This window comes from Silene latifolia, chromosome 10, assembly GCF_048544455.1.
Source record: "Silene latifolia isolate original U9 population chromosome 10, ASM4854445v1, whole genome shotgun sequence".
NCBI lineage: Eukaryota > Viridiplantae > Streptophyta > Magnoliopsida > Caryophyllales > Caryophyllaceae > Silene > Silene latifolia.
The window spans coordinates 2,988,705-3,005,858 of NC_133535.1; the positions used below are offsets into that span (position 1 = coordinate 2,988,705).

At 39.5% G+C, this 17,154-nt stretch overlaps 3 protein-coding genes across 3 annotated transcripts; 1 reads left to right on the top strand and 2 right to left on the bottom strand.

Moving 5' to 3' along the window:
- Nucleotides 1-1,209: 1,209 nt before the first annotated feature.
- On the top strand, nt 1,210-2,916 carry LOC141607020 (transcription factor IIIB 60 kDa subunit-like). Its single transcript, XM_074426397.1, has one exon. The coding sequence runs from the start codon at nt 1,215-1,217 to the stop codon at nt 2,817-2,819; it is 1,605 nt and encodes a 534-aa protein (XP_074282498.1). The 5' UTR covers nt 1,210-1,214; the 3' UTR covers nt 2,820-2,916.
- Nucleotides 2,917-3,185: 269 nt separating this feature from the next.
- On the bottom strand, nt 3,186-6,499 carry LOC141607021 (uncharacterized). The gene is made up of 7 exons (XM_074426398.1): nt 6,357-6,499; nt 5,155-5,283; nt 4,886-5,014; nt 4,359-4,487; nt 4,099-4,173; nt 3,689-3,758; nt 3,186-3,374 (listed from the first exon to the last, which is right to left on the bottom strand). The coding sequence occupies exons 1-7, from the start codon at nt 6,393-6,395 to the stop codon at nt 3,364-3,366; spliced, it is 582 nt and encodes a 193-aa protein (XP_074282499.1). The 5' UTR covers nt 6,396-6,499; the 3' UTR covers nt 3,186-3,363.
- A 7,505-nt stretch (nt 6,500-14,004) lies between these two features.
- LOC141607022 (uncharacterized) lies at nt 14,005-16,934 on the bottom strand. Its single transcript, XM_074426399.1, has 4 exons — nt 16,731-16,934; nt 16,335-16,409; nt 15,478-15,606; nt 14,005-14,646 (listed from the first exon to the last, which is right to left on the bottom strand). Exons 1-4 carry the CDS (start codon nt 16,776-16,778, stop codon nt 14,584-14,586), a joined length of 315 nt encoding a protein of 104 aa, XP_074282500.1. The 5' UTR covers nt 16,779-16,934; the 3' UTR covers nt 14,005-14,583.
- Nucleotides 16,935-17,154: the final 220 nt, after the last annotated feature.

A 17,154-nucleotide genomic window follows, 5' to 3' on the forward strand; every position in this document is an offset into this window, starting at 1 on the left:
AGGCTTGAAACTTGATCCCTATTGAATTTAATGTAGAACGTAATAAAATAACAAAAAGATAGGAATATTACTACAATGTAAGGCTTAAAATAAATCTTTCTTTAAAGAGTTCTAATCGACGAAGAATTTGGTACAAGTGTGATTGTCATGTGTGAAACCGATAATTGAGCCCTTACCTTGCTTAATCATGAGACTAGTATAGATCCCCGTGTTCCAGTACGGTATTTTTTAGTTTTGTTTTATAAATAGACATTCTTATTAAATTAATTGCATAAATTAACCGTACCTTTAATGTTATAATGTACTAATTAATATAATCTTAATAAGAGGTAGAAAATGAAAGTTTACTAGTTTTAAACCCGTGCAAATTGTACGGATTTGCTATTTCAAAATTTGTAATTATTAAAGCACTTATTTAATCATGTTTAACCATAAAATATTGATAATACATATTTTCTTAAAATATTGCACAAGATTTGCTATTTCAAAATTTGTAATTTTCAAATCACTTTTATATTTTATTATATTTGTAATTTAAGGGAAAAGGGTGAAAAAAATAATGGAGTAATAATTTGGGGTCATTTTAGTGAGTTTTGTATGAGGGTGATTGTTTATCTAAGCAATCCATTACTCACATACATGGGTAATGTATTACTCCCCCTCTCCCATGGGCCATGGGTAACTATTACTGGAGTAATCTATTACTATATAATTCTATATTGAATAAATATGAATTCATTTTATTATTAATGCACTAATTACACATTTAACAAACCCGAAAATAGATTACCCGAAGTAATAATTCTCTTAACATTCCAAACTTACAAATAAGGAACATATTATTTCCTGGACTATAGATTATGAATATCCCTTTCTAATTTTTAATTTTAAATTTTCAATGTATGAAAATGAAATCATGAAAATATTGGTTGAGTCCGGTCTAGACTCTACCGTTACGAGTCTTATCACTTTATGACGTTGTATTGTTACCTATAAGGAATACAATATAATATTAATTTAGATATTCACTCGCACCGAAAAAAAAAAAAAAAAGTCATAGTTAATTAGTTACCATATTTCGTCAAATATATATATCTTTCCATATTCCAGTTATATTAGGTTTCCAATTATCGTACTCTTTTAATTGCTATATATAAGCATCCCTGGTTATCACCAAAAATATTCAACCCGTTTTCGCCATCCCCGTACTCGAGATGAGTCGTAGGAGGAGTTGGTGCACCAGCTGTGCGCGGACGACTACTGTTGAAACTAATGACTTGTACACATGTTGCACCAGCTGTGGGAAAGTTGTTGCCGAAAATATTTACACAGAGGAAGTACAATTCAGGAAGAATGCTGCAGGGCAGATGCAGAAGGATAGTCGTTCTGTGAGGATTGAATCGGAGAATTCGGGTTCTCGTGAAAGAACACTAAATAAAGCCAAAGAATTCATTCTAGAAATGATTCAGAACATGGGAATTGGTGACGGAGAATTTCTAGCTATCCCTTCTGTTCGATTTTATGAAATAGCAGTCGAGAAAGACTTTCTGCGTGGCCGTAGAGCTGAGCAGGTTGCAGCAGCGTGTCTGTATATCGCTTGTCGGGAAAAAAACAGACCATTCCTTCTTATTGAATTTTCCGAGTATTTGAGAATTAATGTTTATGTTCTGGGTGCTGTTTTTTTACAGCTCTGCAAAGTATTGCATCTGCAAGAACATGCTATTGTTCGGAAACTTGTCGATCCAAGTCTTTTTATTCACAGGTTCGCGCATGGTTTGTTGGGAGAAAGAAACCACGAGATTGAGAAGACTGCGTTGCGTATAATGACTAGTATGAAACGAGATTGGATGCAGACTGGGAGAAAGCCTAGTGGTTTGTGCGGTGCAGCATTGTATATTTCTGCTATCTCGTATGGTCATAAGATTCCGAAGACTGATGTTATTAAGGTTGTACATATATGTGAAGCAACATTGAATAAACGGTTAATTGAGTTTGAAGAAACCGAGTCTGGAAGCCTTACGATTGAGGAATTCAACCAGAAAGCCGAGGAGATTGCTTTCGTTAAGGGTAAGTTGTCGAAAGAAGGTGAATTGCTTTGTGAACATAAGAATAAGAACGACATTTCTCATTTCGCGCATGGATTATGTGAAAATTGTTATATTGAGTTTATAAAAATATCAGGTGGTCTTGATGGTGGATCGGACCCTCCAGCTTTCCAGCGTGCTGAGAGACAGAGGTTAGCCAAGGCACGCGCAGAGGCAAATGCTGATAAGAATTCTCTATTGGATGTAACAAGGACGAATAGTTTAGAAGGCATTTCTGAAACGGAAGTTGATGATGAATCGGATAATTTGTCTGATATTGATGATGAAGAGGTTAATGGTTACTTGCATAATAAAGAAGAGACGGAGTACAAGAAGACGATATGGGAGAAGGTAAATTGGGAGTATTTAGAGGAACAAGCGCAAAAAGCGGCTGCAGGTCTTCTGAATGTTCCGAAACCAAAAAAGGAACGTCAGAAAAAGAAAACTGATGGAATTGCGCGGACTGCTGCAGAAGCTGCTCATCAAATGTTGAGCAAAAAGAGAGTTAGTTCAAAACTTAACCATGACAGATTAAAGGAACTGTTCGATGAGCCTGTAGTTTCTGATAGCCCTAAGAGGTTTCGCACAGAAAGTTTTCCGGAGAAGAAAATTCAAGGAGAGGATGACGAGGATAATGAAGACGATTATGAGAGGAATACATATGAGGAATACCAAGATGATACATACGATTATAATGAAGACGAGTATGAAGAGTTTGATGATGGGCTGTTCTGACAGTCGCGCAGTAGTTCTGTGTGCCGAGGTATACAATCGTAGAAGAATATTGTACGCTATTTTTGTAGACAAATTAAATGTGGTCGGAGAATTAATAACTCCGTCGTATAATTTCTTTGATTTGGATAGTTGTCGAGTTGATGAGAAGAGTATCGAGTTGTTTTTTTTTGGGACACGAGTTGCGAGTACATTGTTAATATACCAACTCTTGTGATTTTCATTGCAAAATCGGAGCGAAAAAGCTGAAAAATAATACTTACTGATGTTTTGGGGGAGACCGGCAATTTGTAAAACGGATCTTTTTATGATCAATTTTTCATTTAAATGGGTTCTGATAGTCGTATAAATGGATCCGTTTTACACAAATTTCGCGTAAGGCAACATTTCAAGAGAACAATTGAATATAAATAATCTCCGAATTAAGTTAAGCTATTAAACTTGAAGCGAATGCGTTCCGGAAGCCAACCCTTGTCACCGCAAATGACACCGGTGTCCCGTCATTGTATATAACTTAACAGCTAGAGGAGATAAGGCCAGTCGCAATTCACCGCCGTTCTGCATCCATAGCATTATTAATTATATCACTTATTTCAAGATTGTGTTTTATCAAAATTAAAGCAACTACAGGCTGTACCAATCGTTGGTTGGCGCAGTGGTAGCATGGGGCTGCGCTTGGTAGAGAGGTCTGCGGATCGATCTCCCACAACTGCGATTGGGAGGGGTTTAAATACCATAATCCTTGGACACGCCTCGAAATTCGGATTAGTCGGCCCAATGTGGTTCGGATTACCGGATGGTTTAGACCAAAAAAAAGTAACTACAGGCTGTAGGTCCAGAAAATGCAATAATAATGCCCAAAAATAGCATACCTCCTCTACGTTTTTTTTGGATGTGTATTGGTTTTATTAAGATGTGTGTTGGTCTACCGCCTTTTTGAATCTGCACAAAACAAGTTTGTCAAAACACAATTTAATCAAATGTACGAAAGAATACGAGTAGTTTTACTATCACAAGTAAATCGCTCAGAACCAGTGGCGGAGTCGGGATTTCAACTTAGGGAGCGAAAAATTTTAGAGTGGGGGAGATGGGTAATTATATGTTAGAATATAAAACGAATCAAGGAACTTCAACCATCAGCTTAAGCTTTTGGTTGAGATGGTTTCTTGACATTATATAAGGTATGTCCGGATTTCGAAAAATTTAGCTAAAATTTACGAAATTCCCATCCACTACTAAATTGTACGAAAAACAACGGTAGTAGACTAAAGAGAGCACATACAATATTTCCCCATCCGCTACCCGTCATCGTCTTGTGCCAGCGGAAACCAGTACGCTCTTCAGCCATTATCCTGCGCTGATAAGCAAAGAAACTTTTTAAGAGTACTAGATTCCATGCATTTCGTAAATCTATATATAGAACTAAGAAGCAAAGACGGCTGGCTAATCACACCAAATTAAGAAATCGAGTTATACATATATATCAGCAGCAATAAAAGATGTGGAAAACCAGAAGTATCAGAGAATGAAGACAGCACATACAATAAGAGCCTCTTTGAATTCCAATTGTCTGTCAATCGTATCCTTTCCGGCTTGACTGAATGCAGCCTCCTTAACACTTTTGTTGTACTCCTTTAAAAGCCACCTTTCAAGATAAGATTTCTTGTGTGTCTGCGTCCACCAAGTTGAAATCAGCAGCGTAATTATGAGCGTAGAGATTGGCATTCAAAATCAGACTCTACAGACATGACAAAATCAACCGCTGCATCCAGTGGCGGAGCCAGGATTTCCCGTTAAAGGGGGCAAACGTGAAATTTCATAAAAATTTGAAATTTCTTCGAAAATTTAACTAAAAACTTAGGATCTTTTACCTTCTACCAGAGGATAATTTACGACTTTCATGTCAATCAATGCTTGATTTGACTTTGATTAAAGAATCATCACCCTAATAACGTTACTACAGTAGACAATGGTAACTCGGCTTTTCAGATAACTAATGAAACTTACAGTAAAAAAAATACAGCTGTAAATCTACTCAAAGACTATCAGAGAGCAAATAGAGCACATACAGCAGCAGGGACAGTGCCAGGGTTCGATTGACGGTTCATATTCTTCCTAATTTGGTTGAATGCAGTGTCCTTGTCACTTTCGCGCTGCTGATTTGTACAGAACCTTTTAAGCGAAGATTCTATGCGTGTCTGCATGCATCGAGTTCATATCAACACCACAATTACGACCCTGAGACTGACAGTTAAAATAGAGAACACCAGCATACCCCCAACCATATGGAAAAAAAAAACAAAAAAGGAGACTATCAGAAAGCGAAGAGAGCACATACAGCAGCAGAGACAGGGCGAGTGTTCGATTGGCCGTTCATCTTCTTCTCCGTTTGGTTGAATGCAGTGTCCTCATCACTTTTCCGATGCTGATTTGTAGAGCACCTTTTAAGTGAAGATTCCATGCGTTTCTGCACGCATTTAGTTCATATCAACACCACGGTTAGGAGTTAGGACCGCATAGACTGACAGTTAAAATAGAGAACATCAGAGTACTCTGACCCACACGGCAAGCCGGCACCAACCCAGCTCATAGCCAATGCTTGTAACATTAAAAGCAACTACTCCCTCCGTCTCAATTATTTGTTTACCTTTGATCGAAATACCCCTCACAGATAATTATGAGCGTAGAGATTGGCATTCAAAATAGACTCTACAGACATGACAAAATCAACAGCTGCCTCTTCCCCACCCTTCCAAAACACTAGATCTAGGACTGGTATCGTACATTCCCAATAACCACTGTCCAAACACCACTCGCTCCTCGCAGTATCGTACAAAGTTTATCCCACATCAAGATAAATTATACGGAGTAGTATCTTTTGATAGATGAACCATCTCAACCAAAACCTTAAGGTGATGGTTGAGGCCCAACTATTATAAATATTCCTATTACGCTCCCTCACTCAAATGCCCGTTGGGCTTGAAGAGTGGTTAGTTGTGCACCGGCTCCCCCATACCGTGCTGGGTTTCCACTTCGAGTTTTTGAAGAGTTTTGAGGTTGCCAGGATTTGAACCCGTGACCTTTGGACACTGGCTCTAATACCATGATAGATGAACCATCTCAACCAAAACCTTAAGGTGATGGTTGAGGCCCAACTATTATAAATATTCCTATTAAACCTTCCACCAGAGGATAGTTTACGACTTTCATGTCAATCAATGCTTGATTTGACTTTGATTAAAGAATCATCACCCTAATAACGTCACTACAGTAGACAATGTTAACTCGGCTTTTCAGATAACTAATGAAACTTGCAGTAAAAAAAATACAGCTGTAAATCCACTCAAAGAGTTTCTAAGTCCCACGTTTTTCCACGCAGAAAGATTGGTGTACAAAATCCAGGCAAAAAACCAAACAATCGAGCTTTAATGACCGGTTCCTAACGGGATGAGTGTGTTCAGTCATTTTGGAGGCCCCATGGGTTATTCGGTCCACGCCATACGTAAAAAAAGACTATCAGAGAGCAAATAGAGCACATACAGCAGCAGGGACAGTGCCAGGGTTCAATTGGCCGTTCATCTTCTTCTCCGTTTGGTTGAATGCAGTGTCCTTATCACTTTCGTGATGCTGATTTGTAGAGCGCCTTTTAAGTGGAGATTCTATGCGTGTCTGCGTGCATCGAGTTCATATCAACACCACAATTACGACCCCTGAGACTGACAGTTAAAATAGAGAACACCAGCATACCCCCATGTAGGGTAATATCCGTATAAAACCCATAAATTAAAGGATTATAACGTAAATTTAACATGTGAAATATGGTCATAAACGAAATAGAACAATGAAACGATAAAGATAAAGAATCAACCTCGGGTCCTTTGATGCACGGCGTAAAGAACAGAAATCAACAGAGATTCCCTCCTAATTGTTGCACCCAAGACCGTCCGAGAAATGCCCTTGTGCTAGAACGTGTTCTCCGATTGCCTTGCAATATTGGGAGAACGTGATGTGAGTTTTTCTCGAGATGTGAGATCTCGGTTTCAGAGAAAACTTAATCTCCAAAACCCTAGTTTTTCTGTAAATGAAAATCGCTAGGTCAAAAGGAGAGGGAGCCTCTCCTTTTGTTGCCTCGGTCCGCGGGTCATGAGAGGAGGGAGTGGGCTTTCCACTTTCTCCTCATTTAACTCGTGATCCGATTGAACCGACCCCACTCGCTAAAATGTATATGACGCGGTTTTTTTATTATAAATCGTCATCGGTTATCGGCTATTAAAACATCAACTAATAACACGGGTTAGTTGAAGTATTAATACATGTCCGACAAAGACGATATTGTATAATTTATTCAATATACATTAACTAAATATAATCGTTTATATTTAATTTTACGAATTAACTGGTTAATTCGCCTTAGCCCATTATTATTTAATCCGTATTAAATAACATATCTCAACATCACATTTTGACTAAATATTAGTCAAATAACTCAGACTAACTGGTTAGTCAAAATTGGCATCTACATGACTGTATTTACATACTGTCACGTCTCTCAAACGTATCCTATAGGTGTGACTTTTAGGGACCAGTTGATCACCGCCATCTGTATGACAATAACGTCAAACTTATCTAGCAAGCCAACCGTTATTGATAAACGTGGATCAACTGATAATAATACCAAAAGTATGCCCTTTGATCCTTTTAGAGATTTGTAAGTCCTTGCACTAACTGTTAAGGACACCAACCCCAACAAGCTCCCACTTGTCCGTACAAGTGTATGTGCAATGACGTTATCCGCACTAACTGGAGGACACAAGCTCCAACAAACTCCCACTTGTCCGTACAAGTGTATGTGCGATAACCGATTCTCATAATCATTTAAAATTTCTCCCACTCAATGTAAAACAATTTGCAGATCCGGATCCGCAAAGGTCGTATTTTACAATCGATCTGGATCAAGAGTGGTTTCCCCGACTAGAGAGTAACTTAACTGATAAAACGAATCCGTATCCGAGCATGGCCATGCATTTCGATTCTGACTCCTCGAGTGGCCCCGAGAAATATCGAGTACCGATAAAGGTGAATATTTCCTTCAACTCGAACTCCTTCCGATCTAAGCACGCATGACATGACCCGAAAAAATCTACTTGGCCCCCTGTTACGGATGACCGTGAGAAAGAAACCAAAGTCACCCAAAATCCGCCTTAGTCTCAAGAGACAGTCGATAGTCAAAAGAATCGACTCTTAGGATCACCATGGAGGTCCTATCCACGACCGGCACCGAATGTTATAAAACATTTAGGACTCCACGTCGATGTCACAATTGTGTCCTACGAGATATCCGTATAAATCGCCTCTGTGATTGGTCACCAACCAACCGGTTGACTTATGGCTCGTTGAACCCACCATCAACCAACGTCACAAAATAATTGCCAGAGTTATCAGCTCATGTGGGCAATTAAGGACTGAAAAATATAATGTTCGTTCAGTTCACTTTGTGGTGTTCAAAAATTGTCGTACAATTCCACATGAAAAACAAAATATATAAATATCAAAACGATGATGTCGTATAGAGTACAAACGAGAATGAATCTAATCCATAAAAGAGTACTACAACTTAGGAACACGTTTAGTTCCCATGGAATTAACATGCCCTTCATGTTTATCTTGTCGTAATGCTTTAGTGAGAGGATCTGCTATGTTATCATCTGTAGCAATCTTTTCTATCACTACTTCCTTTTGCTCCACGTAATCTCGGATTAGATGAGCTTTCCGTTGTACATGTCTAGACTTGTTGCTAGACTTTGGCTCCTTAGCTTGGAAGATGGCACCACTATTGTCGCAATAGATGGTGATCGGGTCATTCGAACTAGGCACAACAGATAGCCCATGTAAGAATTGACGCATCCATATCGCTTCCTTTGTAGCTTCAGGACGCGCATAGTACTCGGACTCAGTCGTAGAATCTGTTGTAACAGTTTGTTTCGAACTCTTCCAGCTGACTGCAGCGCCATTAAGAGTAAAAACGAATCCAGACTGAGATTTCGAGTCATCACGATCCGTTTGGAAGCTAGCATCTGCGTAACCGGTTGCGCATAGCTTTTGATCGCCTCCATAAGTCAATGCCCAATCTTTAGTCCTCCGTAGGTACTTAAGAATGTTCTTGACACTAGCCAATGTGATTCACCTGGATCTTTGTTGGAATCGACTTGTCATACTCAATGCATATGCCACGTCCGGACGTGTGCATATCATGGCATACATGATTGATCCTATAGCCGAAGCATAAGGAATCCGTGTCATGCGCTCTTTCTCTTCCGTGTCTCTCGGTGCCCGAGATTTGCTCAAATGCACCCCCTGGAGCCATAGGAAGAAACCCCTTCTTGGAGTTAGTCATGCTGAATCTCTCTAGGACTTTGTCTATGTAAGACTCTGATCGAGAGATAACATCCGTCGTGATCTATCTCGATAGATACGGATGCCTAGAATTCTTTGTGCCTCTCCCAGATCTTTCATCCGGAAATGGTTTTTCAACCATACTTTCACCGAAGTTAAGAGAGGTATGTCATTCCCAATCAGGAGTATGTCGTCAACATACAATATTAGGAAAACAATCTTGCTCCCACTCGACTTGATATATAAACATGGTTCCTCGACCGATCGAGTAAATCCATTTTCTTTAATCACTTGGTCGAAGCGATGATTCCAACTCCGAGATGCTTGCTTAAGTCCATAAATGGAACGCTTAAGTTTGCATACTTTCTTAGGATGTTGTGGATCGATGAAACCTTCGGGTTGTACCATGTACAACTCTTCCTCTAAAAAGCCGTTTAAGAAGGCGGTTTTCACATCCATTTGCCAAATTTCATAGTCATGAAACGCGGCGATCGCTAAGATAATCCGAATGGAACGCAGCATGACTACGGGTGCAAAAATTTCATCGTAGTGCAAACCTGGCACTTGGTGAAACCTTTAGCAACTAGTCGTGCTTTATAGATATCTTGTTGACCTTCCACAGAATGCTTTATCTTGTAAAGACATTTGCATTGAAGGGGACGAACCTTAGCAGGTAAGTCAACAAGATCCCATACGTTGTTCTCATACATAGAGTCCATCTCGGATTGCATGGCCTCAAGCCATAGCTTTGAGTCGGAACTAGTCATGGCACCTTTATAGGTTGCGGGTTCACTACTCGTTAAGAGTAGAACGTCATCTATGTCATGTTCCTCGACCATACCAATGTATCTGTCTGGAGGAATAGAGACTCTTCCCGACCTCCTAGGTTCCTCAGGAATATTCACCGCAGCCGGGATTGAAGGAATTGGTTCCTCCAATGGTTGCTCGGTATTTGGTTCTGGAATCTCCGACAGGTCGAAGGTTCTATCACTCTTTGCATTTTCGAGAAATTCCTTCTCTAAGAATGTCGCACTAGCCGCAACAAAAACACGTTGTTCGGTTGGCGAATAGAAGTAATGACCAAGTGTTCCTTTAGGATAACCTATAAAGTATGTCTTGACCGATCGCGGGCCGAGCTTATCCTCGTGTCTCCACTTGACATAAGCCTCGCAGCCCCAAACCCGTATAAAGGACAAGTTAGGGACCGTTCCCTTCCATAGTTCATATGGAGTCTTGTCAACAGCTTTAGACGGACTTCGGTTAAGTATTAGAGCGTGACAAAAGAGCATAACCCCACAATGAGTCAGGCAACACGGTGTGACTCATCATGGATCGAACCATATCAAGTAGTGTTCGATTTCTCCGTTCGGACACACCATTCAATTGTGGTGTTCCAGTGGAGTTAACGTAGGGCAATCCACCCGAAGTCTTTAAGGTGTTGATCAAACTCGTGAGAAAGATACTCGCCACCACGATCCGAACGCAGTGTTTTAATCTTCCTACCTAATAGGTTCTCGCACCCTATTCTCGGTATTCCTTGAATTTCTCAAAGGATTCACTTTTGTGCTTCATTAAGTAGACATATCCATATCTACTTAAATCGTCCGTGAAAGTGATGAAATACCTATAGCCTTCTCGTGCGGTGATTGACATAGGTCCACATACATCCGTGTGTATGAGTCCTAATAGGTCAGCAGCGCGCATTCCAACACCTTTGAAGGAAATTCGAGTCATCTTACCGATGAGACATGATTCACACGTGCCAAATGATTGAAAATCAAAGGCCGAGATAGCTCCATGTTTAATGAGTCATTTTTACGCGTTTCTCATTAATGTGTCCCATACGACGATGCCATAGATACGTCTGATCTTTGTCACCAACCTTTAACCTTTTATTCATTACGTGTAATATTTCGGTTGTCGATCTAAAACATAAATTCCATTCATGGAGACTGCCTTGCCATAAATCATATCGTGTAATGAGAAAATGCAAGTATTATTCTCTATTACAAATGAAAAACCAAGTTTGTCAAGTGCAGAAACTGAAATAATGTTTTTCGAAAGACTGGGTACATAATAGCAGTTATATAAAAATAACTCAAATCCGCTAGGAAGATGGATCACATATGTTCCCCTTGAGACGGCAGCCACTCGTGCTCCATTCCCAACACGCAGGTCAACCTCACCCTTTACGAGAGGCTCGAGATTTCGGAGGCCCTGCACATGATTACACAGATGAGAACCACAACCAGTATCAAGTACCCAAGTTCCGTAACTTGCGTGGTTAATCTCAATCATATGAATAAAAGTAGAAGAAGAAGACATACCAACAGGTTTAACGCGACCTGCTTTTATGTCCTCATGATAAACAGGACATGTGCGCCTCCAATGCCCGATCTTGTGGCGGTGATGGCATTCCATGTTTTCGGTCTTGCTCTTTGTCGCGCCCGATGAGGTGCTCGACTCACCAGGCCCACTCTTACCTGAACCCGACTTCTTGAACTTCGCCTTACCTACTGCTAGGTTTGCCCGAGCTTTGCCCTTACCCTTTCCCTTGTTTGTCACAACGAGAACATCCTTTTCATGCTCCCACCGAACTTCATGTCCTTCTCGGTGCATACGAGGAGGGAGTGCAGTTCATGGGGAGTTTTCTTCAAATCATTCACATAGTAATTCGCTCTAAATTGCGAATAACCATCGTGGAGTGAGTGAAGTATGCGGTCGATCACAATGTTCTCGCCGATCTTACAATCAAAGGTTTCCGACTTCTCGACATTCTCAATCATGCGAGAATGTGTGGGCTAACTGGTTGGCCCTTTTTCGAGTCTCGCATCAAAGAAGCGAGTGGTATGCTCATAGGTCACGATTCTCGGTGCTTTCGAGAATTCCTTGGTGAGCGTGGTGAAAATCTTGTTCGCACCATGGGCTATGAAGCGTTTCCGCAAATTGGGTTCCATTGCAAAAATGAGTACGTTTTTAATCGCACCCGCTTCCATACCGAAATCATTAAACTTGGTGATTTCAGCAGCTCTAGCCGTGGGACCTGGGTTTGCCGGGATGGGCTCAAATAGATATTTGAGCTTCCGTCGGCGGCGGCATTCCGTAATGCCGCCTCCCGATCCGCGAAGTTTGATCCATCATTCTTGATCGAGTAGACTGATTCATCCGATTCATGAAGATCCGAAGCCAGGACTCACGGTCCAATGTGGCACTTGGCATTGGGTTATCGAGAACCACCATTTGATATTAGCAGTTTAAAAGTTCGTGATCTACACTGAAAAGGAAAGAAAAACAAAAACGAAATAAGCAACTCATCGAGGTGATTTAAGTCTATTTAAAAATTCGTTTTAACGTGTAGACTCTCGCACTTGCATAATTGATCTCCCTCAAGAATGATACAAGTGATCCCAAGACTCAATTTTCGTAAATTGATAAGCCAACTGTTTAGCTAATTCTTCCGTAAGAACTCTTGGTCGATAGATTTCCGTAAATCCTATCTATAGTCCACCATGATCACAGGATCGTCGAGTGACCATAGTGTTGAGATAAAATAGGTCAATCGGTTCCAACTTACCCGACGTAGAAGGGGTCATATTATGCCTACCGACGAAGAAGGGACTCATTGGAGTTTGACCTATAAAGACCGTTCTCAATTTTTGTTTATACGAGGAAGATCCCATCAACTAAATTATAATTCATATTAAGTGAACGAATAACTAGCGTCTGCGTGAATGAATTAATTTGGATGATGGCTTAAAAATCGTGTGACATGAGAATGTCAATGAAAACTAACTCGTGACCTATATATGTGTCAGTTTTCATGCAATAATTAGGTGGTTTGGTTTTTAGGCGGAAAATGATGCATACTATCGTTACTGTAAAATAAAAATTGAATGCAATACGTAAATAAAAATTCCTAGTGTGGCCTATCCTAGTAAAATAAAACATAAAACAACTTTGGAATCCACCGTTGGACCCGACAAGCTTGTCTTGATGTTCCATCTTGATCCATGTAGCGGGAGTGAGTATCCGATCTTCATCTTTGGTCTTCTCAAAAATTACAATTTAAAATTACAAATATAAACCTATTTACATTCTAATTAAAACTGTAATTACAAGTGAAAAATCCAAAACGGAGATACGAGATCTCAAAATACAACCAAGACCGTGTTCCATCATTACGGTAACACGTTCTACTAAGGCCACACTAAGTTACAACTGTTTGCAAAATAAATAAATACGTAATAAAAGGCATTCAAAAACATTCATAATTAACGATAAATAAAATGCATCAACTAAAAACAAATTCATTCGTGACATAATTCCGTAATTATGTGAAATTTATCCAAACCACCTTTTAATGATTAAAATTCATGTGATAAAACCGCTTCTATCAATTTAATTTTAATCTAATACAGTCCGTTACTTTAAATACGCTTTAAAATAACTTAATGGTACGTGTGTGAACCGTTTCACAATCATAGCGAGTGTACAATATCCGTATAAAGTACAAATTAAGGCCAAAAGAAAATTTAAAGCAAAAGGAAAAATTTTCAAAGCTGCCAAAACAAAAATCCCTCGATCCAGGGGCATAAGTGCTCGATCGAGGAACAAAAGGGCTCGATCGACTGAACTGCAAGTCGATCGAGAGGGTTGCCAAACAGAAAGTGCTCGATCGACTAAACTGGTGGTCGATCGAGTACCTTTATCAGCAAATCAACTCGATCGAGTACGAGGACAACTCGATCGAGCAGTGGGGTTTTGAAAAAGGGGTCGATCGGGTACAACAGGGACTCGATCGAGCAAAAACAAGACAGAAATAGCACTCGATCGAGTAGAAATACGCTCGATTGAATGCAAACATGGCTGAAAATTGCAAAACCCTCGTGAAAACAGTTTGTCGAGACAAAATCAATTGCAATTTTGATCAAAAACGCATCAAATTGACAAAACTTGACATATTGTTATAATCTCTGTATAAAACAACAATATGCATAAAAACAAATCGAAAACGTAAACAAAAACAGCCGCAAAACACGTTTGGCCGCACGGTTTTCAAAGCACGAAAACGCAACAGCAAAAAAAAAATTTCAGCCGAGAGAAAAAGTTGCTGCCTCACGGTTTTCTAGGCAATCCGAGATCGTCTCAAATCGTTTTTATGAAAAATCACAATGAAAATTTACGTGGCCTCGCTCTGGTACCACTTGTAGGGTAATATCCGTATAAAACCCATAAATTGAAGGATTATAACGTAAATTTAACATGTGAAATATGGTCATAAACGAAATAGAACAATGAAACGATAAAGATAAAGAATCAACCTCGGGTCCTTTGATGCACGGCGTAAAGAACAGAAATCAACAGAGATTCCCTCCTAATTGTTGCACCCAAGACCGTCCGAGAAATGCCCTTGTGCTAGAACGTGTTCTCCGATTGCCTTGCAATATTGGGAGAACGTGATGTGAGTTTTTCTCGAGATGTGAGATCTCGGTTTCAGAGAAAACTTAATCTCCAAAACCCTAGTTTTTCTGTAAATGAAAATCGCTAGGTCAAAAGGAGAGGAAGCCTCTCCTTTTGTTGCCTCGGTCCGCGGGTCATGAGAGGAGGGAGTGGGCTTTCCACTTTCTCCTCATTTAACTCGTGATCCGATTGAACCGACCCCACTCGCTAAAATGTATATGACGCGGTTTTTTTATTATAAATCGTCATCGGTTATCGGCTATTAAAACATCAACTAATAACACGGGTTAGTTGAAGTATTAATACATGTCCGACAAAGACGATATTGTATAATTTATTCAATATACATTAACTAAATATAATCGTTTATATTTAATTTTACGAATTAACTGGTTAATTCGCCTTAGCCCATTATTATTTAATCCGTATTAAATAACATATGTCAACATCACATTTTGACTAAATATTAGTCAAATAACTCAGACTAACTGGTTAGTCAAAATTGGCATCTACATGACTGTATTTACATACTGTCACGTCTCTCAAACGTATCCTATAGGTGTGACTTTTAGGGACCAGTTGATCACCGCCATCTGTATGACAATAACGTCAAACTTATCTAGCAAGCCAACCGTTATTGATAAACGTGGATCAACTGATAATAATACCAAAAGTATGCCCTTTGATCCTTTTAGAGATTTGTAAGTCCTTGCACTAACTGTTAAGGACACCAACCCCAACACCCCAACCATATGAAAAAAAACAAAAACAAAAAAGGAGACTATCAGAAAGCGAAGAGAGCACATACAGCAGCAGAGACAGGGCGAGTGTTCGATTGGCCGTTCATCTTCTTCTCCCTTTGGTTGAATGCAGTGTCCTTATCACTTTCGCGATGCTGATTTGTAGAGCACCTTTTAAGTGAAGATTCCATGCGTTTCTGCACGCATTTACGAGTAGTTCATATCTACACCACAGTTAGGACCGCATAGACTGACAGTTAGAATAGAGAACATCAGATTACTCCGACCCACACGGCAAGCCGGCACCAACCCAGCTCGTAGCCATGCTTGTAACATTAAAAGCAAATACTCCCTCCATCTCAATCATTTGTAACATCAGAGTACTCCGGGCCACACGGCAAGCCGGCACCAACCCAGCTCGTAGTCAATGCTTGTAACATTAAAAGCAACGACTCCCTCCGTCTCAATCATTTGTTTACCTTTGATTGAAATACCCCTCACAAATAATAAATCGGTTTTTTAAATGCGTGCTCTTAGAGCACACGTTAATATACTAATTGAAGTAAGATTGTTGAGAATATATTATAAAAAATTGATGTATAAACACATTTAACATAATCAGTGAAATAATCTAGAAAAACTTTATCTAATTAGCTTATTAACATGTGTCCTTAGGCCCAAGTTAGAAAAACCGACAATAAAACGGAAAGTAAACAAATGATTAGGACAGAGGGAGTATAAAACAGCAAGCTCCGAGCACATAATTGCAAAACAATGATGGTTAAAAAAATTAATACTATCAAACTACTCATAAAAAAACCTTCCTAATATAGAAAGATAAATAAATGAATAGGACACGCTAAAATGAATATGTAAACAAATAACCGAGACGGATGGGGTATAAGTAAAAAAAACCAACACATACCCTAGTCCGAGCAGGTAACTGCGTTTTCATCGTCCTACGTTTACCTTTAGAATATGCCCAAAGACGCCTGAAAGCCTACACCATTAAATAATTACTGTATTAGTTTAAAAAAAATGAAAAAAGTATGTAAATTGAGTTACTCCCTCCGTCTCAGTCAATAGTTTACACTTGCACAGGATAGTTAATTAGTACTCTCTCCGTCCCGGTGATTACCAAGTAAAGGGGATATGACCAATTATTTGACGACAAGTGGACCAAATTGAGTGTGTATGATAAAATTACTCATCAAAGCCATTCTTAAATTAGAAAGGTAAATAATTGACTGAGACACTGGAATAGGTAAATAAATAATCGGAACGGAGGGAGCAAGAAAGGGAAAATGGAAAAACGGCATACCAAAGTCCCAAAAGGACATTGCTTCAACTTGTGCTTCTGATTCGTCATACGGAGAGATGGCGGCAACTTGAGAGAAACAGAGAGAGGTGATGATGTATTGATGATTTGATGTTAACTCGAAAAAAAAGGAAAAGACCTGCCAAACAGGTCAATTAGGTCGGATACATGTCGGATTAGTTTTGGGTTTACAAGAGTTTGGGTTAGGGTCGGTTAGATTGGGTTATTTCCAGATCAACTATTATAAAGTTCGTTATAGATAATAGATCAATGCGAAATATTTGGGATCGAGTCAATTTGAATTTGGGTCGAGTCGACCTATGATTACGTGTACCGAGGTACACTATCGTAGAAGAATAATGTACACACTATTCTTTAGACAAATTAAATGTGGTTAGAGATTTTCTTTTTTTTTTTGGTGACTAGG

Coding starts and splice junctions, on each gene's coding strand:
- LOC141607022 (XM_074426399.1), bottom strand. CDS start 16,778: ATGACGAATCAGAAGCACAAGTTGAAGCAATGTCCTTTTGGGACTTTG. Junction 16,410..16,730: donor AATGTCCTTTTGGGACTTTG/GTATGCCGTTTT, acceptor TTAATGGTGTAG/GCTTTCAGGCGTCTTTGGGC. Junction 14,647..15,477: donor CTCGCCCTGTCTCTGCTGCT/GTATGTGCTCTC, acceptor CAATATTGCAAG/GCAATCGGAGAACACGTTCT.
- LOC141607020 (XM_074426397.1), top strand. CDS start 1,215: ATGAGTCGTAGGAGGAGTTGGTGCACCAGCTGTGCGCGGACGACTACT.
- LOC141607021 (XM_074426398.1), bottom strand. CDS start 6,395: ATGAACGGCCAATTGAACCCTGGCACTGTCCCTGCTGCT. Junction 4,488..4,885: donor CTGGCACTGTCCCTGCTGCT/GTATGTGCTCTA, acceptor TGGTGGACGCAG/ACACACAAGAAATCTTATCT. Junction 4,174..4,358: donor AATTCAAAGAGGCTCTTATT/GTATGTGCTGTC, acceptor TTTGCTTATCAG/CGCAGGATAATGGCTGAAGA.